Here is a 10,320-nt window from a genome sequence, read left to right on the forward strand (position 1 = left end):
CGGTTTGTTTATTTTGTATCCTTTATTTTCTCTTATATGATCGGTACGAATTTTCTGTAAATTCTTTGGGATACTGTAATTGACAAGAAAAATTTTGTCAAGATTTTGATTTTCGTCTTAATATAAAGATATATATTTATAAAACTTTGAAAAATCACTTTGTTTGACAGTGAATATCCCAAGGAGAATTTAAAAAAAATGTTTGAGGCGTAATCATTAATTTATTTGGTTTATGTTTTCTTATTCTTAAATACCTAGCCAATTAATTATAAGCTTTTACTTTATCTTTTGAAAGTTCTTAGGATTAATAATTGGATTTTTATCTCTCATTTTCATGGTTTTTAAAAATTTTGCAAGCATCACCGTATCAATAGCCTTGAAATCCTTTTTTCTCCCGAAATTTTTAAATCAACTATATTATATATACATTAAAAATCAATCATCAAATAAGTCATTTCTATAAAATATATTTTAAAAAGGGGAAAAAATCAATTGCTTATATAAAATATATATTAAAAAATAAAATATATATTAAAAATATATAAGGACTATTACACTTACTTAGTGTACACTTACCATGTATATACATGTATTTATAGACACACACAAATCCTTTAATCCCATGCATCATAATCCTGAATTGAATCAAATAGATCCTCTACTTTAAAAATAGGTCATTTTTTTTTCTATCATGTTCTATGTCATTGGTTAAATTTTCTATGAACACAAAAATAACTTTAAAAATAATTTATAAACACTTTTATAAGTCTAGAGTATATCTTAAATTTGATAGACATAAAAATCATGGTGTACCAATATAAGTATAGAATAATGCTCTTTTTATTATATTTAATAAATTCAAATAAAGATATATATAAATAAATGTGTAATTTGAGTATTTTGCATTGGTTTGTCCCTTTGTTTCTTCTTCCTACAAGTTGATACATTTCTCTTTTTGGGGTTTAATTATTCAGCTCAGTTAGTTCTCTCTTAAGCTCTGAAATAATAATAGAAACTTTAATTTTGTATATAAAGAGCGTTCAACGCATGTGCACATCCAAGTGATAGCATGCGGCGACAACTAGGCACAGAACTAGGGCTTGAACCCAGACAAGTCAAATTTTGGTTTCAGAATAGGAGGACCCAAGCAAAGGTCAGATCTATAGATATATCATATATATGTATACGATTATATGCATTCAACATGTTTAACAATTGTGTTACTTTAATTTTCAGGCTCAAGCTGATAGATCAAATAACTGTGCTCTTCGGCGAGAGAATGAGAGAATGATGGCAGAAAACTTGATGTTCAGAGAGTCCTTGAAGAGTGTAGTTTGCATAACTTGTGGTGGTCCAACCATAAGGGACGATGATTGCCACATTCGCTTGGAACAATTCAAGTTGGAAAATGATTTTCTCGTACAAGAGGCTAGTACTTCTAATCAGTTAGATAGTTTAACATATTTGACTAAAGCTGAAAACTCAAGTGTAGTTGACTTCACGTGAAGTTGATAATTGAGAGTCATTAGATGAAAATTTAGTCAAATCAGTCAAATTATCTAAGGACTCTCAGTTATCAATTTCATATAAAGTCGGTTTTCACCTTGACTAAATTGTCTAATATGTCACGGTTATATCTTATATTTTTTTCGTACAACTCGTTTGCAATACATACGCCACCTTATTATTAATGAATGGGATTAATTTCAGTATAGGAAAATGGGAGAGCTTCTTGCAAGTTACAACATCATAGGTGCAGATCAAGTAGTGTCCCCTCTGCAATTATCATCAGTGTTATCTTCTCTGGCCATCAGTGGTAGCATTACTACTCCTACTCCTACTCCTACTCCTACTCCTACCCCAGCAGCTGCAATACCATGTTTGATTGATCCTCAGATTGAAGCTTCTCTCTGCCAACGCTTCCATTCACTCTGCCGCCAAAACACTACTCTTATTCCTCCTCAAGGATCTCAAAGTAGCAATAGTATTATTCGTCCTTTTAATGGCGATCGTGATCATCAAGATATGATGCCTGCTCAATCTGCTGCTGCTACTCCGACTGCCGTCGCTGCTTCTGAAACCCAAATTGGTACGCCGGCTGCGGCGGTAGTGAGCTTCTTCACAGAGGAGGAGATAGTAAGAATGAAAGAGGCGGCGACTAAAGCCGTGGACGAAGTAGCGAGGCTTCTGCGGATGAACGAGCCTTTCTGGTTTAGGTCAACGGTTGATGGAAACTTCATTCTTCAGCGTCAAAGCTACGACGGCGTTTTCCACAATGTTGGCTTGAAGTGTGAAGCACGCAGAGAGGCATCAAAAGATTCACGAGTGGTGGCTATGAGCGGCAGGAAATTGGTTGATATGTTCTTAGATTCGGTACGCTACATCAATTAATTAAACCCTTATTGCGTTATTTATTCATTCATTATCCATCGAACTATATCTATTATTCTATACTCATAATAATTAACAAATTTTTTCAATAAAAGAAAGTGTTACATTTAGAATTACAATCCTGCTAGGAACGAACACCAACTTTTTTTTTTCTCTTTTTAATGGTTTGTTTTATTTTTTCTTATTTATATTTTTTTTTTTAAAAAACGTGAATTCAAAATTTTAAACTATCATTAAAAATATTTAAATAAAGTTAAATGAAAATAAACATCTAAAATTTAAAACCAAAATAAAAACAAATATTTAAAATTATATATTAAAAAAATCTAAAATTAAAAAAATATCTAAAACTATAATAAAATTAAAAATCTGATAAAAAAGACACATTAAAACATAAGACAAAGAAATATTCAAAAACATATACAAAAATATATCTAAAATTTAGGAGAATAATACATTTAAAATCAGTTAAACAAATCATCTAAAATTAAACCAAGAAAAAGAAGAAGACTGTGTGTGGGAGAGAGCGAGGACGGTGGCCAGGAATCGCGCGATGATGTGCGGCTGCGAATGACGGGAGAAAGGACGCGAAGGGAGCCGAATCGTGCACTGATACTCGTGTAGACTGTTTCACGGTTGAGGTATGAGAGAACTTCGAACATTGCAGCGGCAGCGTCATGGTGGATTTGATCGCGTTTGTGTGAATAGCGACGCTATGGTGAGAATGACGCCGACATCAACGTGCACCTAAGACCTCACAATGGAGAGGACAACCATGCGATGGATGCCGGTGACACGGAACGGCTGCGAGGAAGGACGCGCGGGGAGAGGCGGCTGCACGCGACGGAAGGCCGGAGAGGGAGTTGGCATATATAGTGATTAGTTTGTGACTTAGGATTGTACGATACGAATATAGAACAAGCACAAAACTATATTTTTTTTAAAATCAGAATTAGAGAAAAGTTAACTGAGTTGTCTACAACTATAATTAATCCCGGATACTTTTTCTTAGAATTATGTTTAAGGAAACTTAGATTAGATAGAATATGATACGCATCATGTCGCGTTATCTGTACAAATGTATGCAAAATGCAAACAGGATGTAGTGTTTTATTAAAAAAAATATCAATTAAATATTAATGTTAAAAATAGAGTTAAGTACGATTTTAATTACTAAAGTATAGGTCGAAAATTTTTTTTGTTTTTAATTTTTTCATACAAAATTATCCTAAGATTTAAAACAAAGTTTTAAAATTATTTTTTTATTTATATATTAAAATTTTAGACCAAATTATCTATAACAAAAAAATTATAAAATAAAAAATAAGATAAAGAGAGTGTTTATGTTTTTGCAAAAAGAGAGGGAAGAAAAAGAAGAAGCTGTCCACGAACTTCTACTTTTGCCATTATCTTCGTACAATTTTAATCTGTAAGATAAGGACGATTTTAAAATTAAGTTAAATCGTAGAGACAATTTTGCATGTAAAAAAAAGATTAAAAATAAAAAAATTGTTTAACCTATACTTTAAAAACTAAAATTGTACTTAACTCTTAAAAATAAGTAGAGTTAGGCAGTATAGAGATATAGATAGGGTTTAAATAAATTTTTTCTTGTATTGTCTATGAGTAATATATCACTTTTTAAATAGTTTTATGCAAATAAGGAGAAAAAATTTATAGAAAAAAAACCTAATATAGATACATATTTTAATTTTTTTTGAATTATTTTTTTGTGCTCTAATATAATATTATAGTACATCAATAAAATTAAGAGTAAAGTGATAATTAAGTCCCAAAGATTTTGACTTCAGACTAATTAGTCTTTAAAAAAAAGAAAGTATCAATTTGGTTCTTCAGTACATATGATGTCTTTTTATTAATTTATCAACTAAAACTTAACAGTGATGCTTATATATACTGTTAATTACTATGACGTGTCTATTTATGAAAGATAGTCATGTAAATAACAATTTTTGGAGCAAAACTTCACTTATTTTGATAAAATATGTGATAAATAGAGAGTAGTTGATAAAGAGTATATGAAAATTTAAAAGATAATAAATGTTTCACTGTCCAAAACCAAATCGTTTTTATGCTCATGTGACAGTAACAAGACATGTGTAACGACCCTATTTTCGGCAGGTCCGGATCACTGCCAGTCATCAGGTGTTACTTCCCAATAGCCCTATAAAACTCTAGACTCGATGATATTTACTACATACGAGTCTTACACACTAGCGAAATCGTATATGTTAGCCATGTTTATACTTTACATTTTATTTATATTGGAATCCAAAACTCAGACGTCAATATAAACATACTATAAGCATATACTAATAAAATAGAAATAGTTCAAGTAGCACCTAGTTCATAAAGTAAAACGGTATTCACATATATATACATATATTCATACATACAACTGACAACTCCCTAGATACCTGATTTAGGTAGAAAATTCCTAAACTAGTATCCGGGTTAACAGAAGAAAATCACAAACCCTATCCCTTAAAAAGCTACAAAAGTGAGGAAAAGAATAGTCTAAGAAAACAAAGACCACCTGTCCTACATCATACCACCGCTAAGGCGCAAGTCTGCAGAACTTCATTTTAGGACTAGTCTCGAGCATCTCTCATAGCATCTTCGGTAGGGTCCTCAAACATATGCTCCTATGGTACTTTTATGAATATAACTTTAATGGCGGAAACAAAATCTGAATCTTCTATTTGTGGAAAAAAGGGAAAAGGAAAGGGGTGAGAACCTATATGGTTCCCAGCAAGGTAACATCGTAAAAACACATATCTCTCGTGAAATCTAAAGTTTTGTCTCTATCGTAATAACTTGCTTGCTAAGTTTCTTGGCTACTTCTGTATCACGGGATCTGACATAACTCTATCTACTCTTTCTTCAGTTATTCTAAGTTGTCTTCACAGCCAACACAGCCCAAGAATCCAAATGTAACCGTTTTCACAATTTCAAGTACTTAATAAAGCTATATTCATCACCAATCAAATAAGATATGATAATTCACTAATTATCATAAGCAAACACAGTCACAAATAATAATTAAACTATCCTATCCCTTATCTTTTTTTGAGGATTCACAAACCAAGGTTTGTTCCTTGCTACTTTAAATCAATAAACCATAACAAACGTAATTAAAAAATTTTGTCAGTTCACAAGGCCAAATAGCCGAGCTGCATATGGAGCAAGAAAAGAATTCTTACTCTTGTGATGGGCTGAATTTGATTGGTTTGGTCACCAATTAAAGGAATTAAAGCTTAATAAGGGTAGAATCTTTAAATTAGAAAAAGCAACAGAACACAGAGTTACTGGGTCTTACCCAACAAGAAGAACACTAAGAAAATCATATAGAAAAAGGGGTAGGGTTCCTTCTTTGACTTCGGGTAGCAGCTCCCTTGATGGCCCTTCTCTTTCTTCTTGATGGTGATGTACGTAGACGATGAAGATCCTGTTGATGTTTTCCTCCTCCTCTTCTTCGAGCAATTGCAATTTTTGCTTTCTTTCTTCTTTTCATGTGGTTTTCAGAGAAATTGAAAGGCTTAGTTCTTCTATATATGTATAGAAGGTGGAGAAGGATGAGCTGGTGTGGCAAGGTTTCGTGGCTTCCTCCCCTTACAACACCACATCACAGCATTGATTTCACGAAGCAGTGACCATGATTTTCTCTGAAACACGTTCGGTTGTTAGAGGAGAAGGGAAGATGGGTTTAATAAGAGTTCCTTGGTTTTGGTTTAATTAAAGGAAGCATGGTTTGATTGAAGCGGAAGAAGAAAAAGAAAACTGTGACTTTATATGGAAGAAAAATCGGTTTGATTATGAAAGGGTGGTGTTTGTTTGGTACAGTTTTTGGTTTAAGACACGTTTTTATCTCTCACAGCATATCTATTCTTTTCACTTATCAAACCTAAATCCGCTTTATTAATTTATGATGAGATAATTCTCAAATATTTATCGAATTTTCTCATCACATAAATTTCAAAAATAACTCTATGGAGGATCGAGATGTTATAACATACACTACTATAAATAACGAAATACATGGACAATTCCGTTTCGTTTCACATTATTTATTTACAGAAGGACATACATGTCCATCGATTACTATCTTAGAGAACCTAATTGGTATTTTTTTTTCTTCAAAGACTAATTAGTTCAAGATCAACATCTTCGAGAATCTAATTGTCACTTTACTCTAAAATTAATATCATTTAAAATTAATATAACATCGCTACATCCATTAAAATTATGCAAAAGTTGATATATCACTGACGATAAAAATTTATATATAGTTTTTTTATATAAAGTTGCTAATTAAAAATTATTAGATTATTTGATATGTTTGACTATATTATTATTTAATAATTCTCAACTATCAACCTGAAGAGAACCATAAGTGAGTTTTTACCATTTAGGGATGGCAATGGGGCGGGTTTTTGCCCTACCCGCCCCGTCCTGTCCTACAATAATCTGCATCGAACCTATTTTGTTTCTACTCGCAGATAGTAAAAAGTTAAATTCTAACCTGCTCTTGCAAAGACCCATTCCGCCCCTACCCACTCTCTATAATTATTAAAATCTAACAAATAAAATTAAATTTTAAAATTTATATAACTATCATTATATACATAACATCAATTAAAATAATAATGGATAAGATATTTTTTATGACATGTCTAATTATTATTAGATAAAATAGATTAATTTATTATAATTAATATTAACTCTTAATTTAACTTAAATTATGATAATTAAAAATTTTATTTTAAATTATAGATATAGTATTAAATATAAATCCTAAGCTTCTATAATTTTATTTTGCAATATCATGCACATAAAAATAATTATTAAAAAAACTTCTAGTGATAATGACCAAAAATAGATCAAATAACTTATAAACTAATTGTTAGTTTGTTACTGATGTCAAAATATATTCTCATTTTGGGAATTTTACCACTATTTTTCGTTTTTATTTTGACTTTGAAATTAAATTTTAAACCATTCTACATTTAAAAATACTGAAATAGCAAATTTTAGCCTTATGTAATTACTCTTCATCATCATAATTATAAAATAGAATTTTCTAATGATTTTTTATAAATTAAAAAAATATACTTTAATTAATTAGTTAGGTTATTGTAATTTAAATTAAAAATTAATGTTAACCATGATAATTCATAACATTTCATCTAATGATAATTAAATATATTATAAAAAATAATTTATCCTTTATTTTAAAGAGATATGGATAGAATTTATTTTTTTATATTTATTGTTAAACTAAATACTACATGATGCGTCGTATTCCTTTATTAGATCGAAAGGATCAGAACGCAACATTTTGTATGCCTTATATTGTCTTGACAAAGTTTTCAAATATCATATTTTGTAATAAAAAAAATAATTATTGTTGTAATTAATTTTTATTTTCCTTTGTTTTTTTTTTGTTAAATAATAGGAAAAATGGGTTTCCCTTTTCCCAACAATGGTTAAAAAAGCAGACACAATCGAAGTACTCAACACCGGTTTGCCACAGACCCGAAGTGGAGCCTTGCAACTGGTAATTAGTAAGAATATAAAATATTGAATTAAAACCCTAAGTCTCTTTAGGTAATTAACATTAATATTGACGGTGCAGATGTATGCAGATATACATATTCTTTCACCGTTACTTAGATCTCGGGAATTCTTTTTCCTGCGGTACTGTGTGCAAGTTGATGTAGGTGCATGGATCATAGCAGATGTCTCATTTGATTCCTCCAGATTCCTTCATTCCCTCACTTGGAAGCTTCCCTCTGGATGCTTAATCCACGACATGAACGATGGATATTCCACCGTTAGTGTTAATTATTACTTACTACCAAATTAATTTAATTTATCACATTTTTAATGCTATACTATGTATGTAAACTTCTCTTGAAAATGATATTAAATTAATATTGGCATAGATTACTTGGGTGGAACATGTGGAAATAAGTGACAGTATCCAAACGAATCCGATTTTTAGAGACCTAGTTTGTAGCAACAGTGCATTTGGAGCAGAAAGATGGATTTTGACACTCGAAAGGATGTGCGAGAGAATTGCATTCGCCTCAATGAACATGATGCCTAGTTGTGACAGTGGAGGTTAGTTAATATATGATTGATGATCCACATATATATATATAGCTAATTAATGAATAATCAAGTATTTTTCAATTGTGGTTTTTTCTTTACAGTGATTGCTTCACCTGAAGGACGAAAGAATGTGATGGAATTTTCTGAGAGGATGGTAAAGCTCTTTTGTGGGTCTCTGGACATGACAGGTAACATGGAGTTGCAATATGGGAAGAACAACAATGGTGTAAGAGTTGGTATTCGAAGAAGTATAGAGGCGGGTGTGCCTAAGGGCTTGATTGTCACTGCATCTACCTCCCTTTGGCTTCCTCTCTTGCCCCAAACACTCTTTAACTTTTTCAAAGATCCATCAACTAGACATCAGGTAATAATAAATTCGGTTCCGCTACGTTACCAACAGCATATCTGCCAACTTCTGCCAACTCTTATTTATAATTGTGTTTTATGGAAGTGTGTTCATGGATGTGTCTAATAAAAATGTCTTTTTTATAACTATGTTTAATAGAAGTGTCTTTATAGATATATTTTCTGGATGTGTCTATTTATATATGTATTTAAAATATATTAATTATTAGACACATCTACGAACACATTTCTATAAAACACAAATATAAATAAGAGTTGGCAGAAGTTGACAGATAATATGTTGGTAACCTATACTTTTCCTAATAAATTATAGTTGATAGTTGAGAGCCGTTAAATAAAATTTTAGTCAAATCAGTCGAATCATCTAACCGTTTTTAGTTGCACCTCGGTTTCCACCATAAATTAAACAATAATAATCTTTAATTTTTCTTTTCTTTTATTTGATAGCCAAAATAATCCTTTTTTCTTTGGGAACAAAAATTGTAGTGGGATGTTTTGTGCCATGGAAATCCAGTGACTCAGATTCAGCGCATCTCAAATGGAACTTTTTCTGATAACTTTACAACAATTCTTCGGGTACGTATTTTCAATTAGGGCTTTTATTTCATATATAAATATCAACTAGGGCTAGCTAGATACGTTTTTATTACTAGTGTCTAAAATAAGCAATCAAAATAAATTCTAAATTGATGATCCATGATGATGATGTATGTGGTGCAGCCTTATATCCCGACGGAGAACAACACGCTTCTTCTCCAAGAATGCTGCACGGATTTCTTGGGAAGCGTGGTGGTGTATGCTCCGGTTGATGTTGGAACAATAACTGCGGCAATCAACGGAGAGGACACCACCACGATGCCTATTCTCCCCTCCGGCTTCACCATATGCGGAGATGGATCTCCTCCGCGAGGAGCTTTCTTTGGCTGTGCGCTCCCTGAATCGAGACATTACGGTGGCTCCATACTAACGGTGACCGTACAGGTGCTAGTTAGCAACCAAAATGCGGTGGGGCAGTTCAACATGAACACCGTTGATGCTGTCAATGGACTCGCAGCCACCACTGTCAAGAAAATTAAAGCCGCCTTCAAGTGTCCCTGATGATAATGAGTTGGTTTAATTCGTCTTTTTCTTTTTTGGACATTGTTTAATTCGTCTTTTAATTAACTTTTATTGTTGTTTAATTTTGGGCCAATAAACCAAGTACTTGTGGCTTTCATTTAAACTTCTTGAGCAGTTATCATTTGAACTTATAATTTGCTTGCCAAGTTCGATGAATGTGGAAGCAGCTGAAATTGCAATCAATTACTTTCTTTAAATTCTCTAGCACGTGGATGACCGAAAATAATATTTTATAAGTTTAATTTTAATATATTGATGATCTAAAATGTTTGTTTGTTTGTTATGATTATTTATATGTTAATATAAAAA

General features: G+C 31.6%; 1 protein-coding gene across 1 annotated transcript in view; it reads left to right on the forward strand.

Annotated features, from left to right (window-relative positions):
* Positions 1-10,277, forward strand: part of LOC110279563 (homeobox-leucine zipper protein ROC8-like) — a 10,688-nt gene extending 411 nt beyond the window's left edge. Inside the window, exons 2-10 of the mRNA XM_021139450.2 lie at positions 1,036-1,153; positions 1,237-1,428; positions 1,711-2,373; positions 7,868-7,969; positions 8,048-8,245; positions 8,358-8,535; positions 8,628-8,890; positions 9,379-9,468; positions 9,613-10,277. Coding sequence (XP_020995109.2) covers positions 1,036-1,153; positions 1,237-1,428; positions 1,711-2,373; positions 7,868-7,969; positions 8,048-8,245; positions 8,358-8,535; positions 8,628-8,890; positions 9,379-9,468; positions 9,613-9,990 — 2,182 coding nt within the window. The 3' untranslated portion in view covers positions 9,991-10,277. The remainder of the gene's footprint in view (positions 1-1,035; positions 1,154-1,236; positions 1,429-1,710; positions 2,374-7,867; positions 7,970-8,047; positions 8,246-8,357; positions 8,536-8,627; positions 8,891-9,378; positions 9,469-9,612) is intronic.
* Positions 10,278-10,320: the final 43 nt, after the last annotated feature.

The sequence above is a fragment of the Arachis duranensis genome, chromosome 3 (assembly GCF_000817695.3).
Source record: "Arachis duranensis cultivar V14167 chromosome 3, aradu.V14167.gnm2.J7QH, whole genome shotgun sequence".
Lineage (NCBI taxonomy): Eukaryota > Viridiplantae > Streptophyta > Magnoliopsida > Fabales > Fabaceae > Arachis > Arachis duranensis.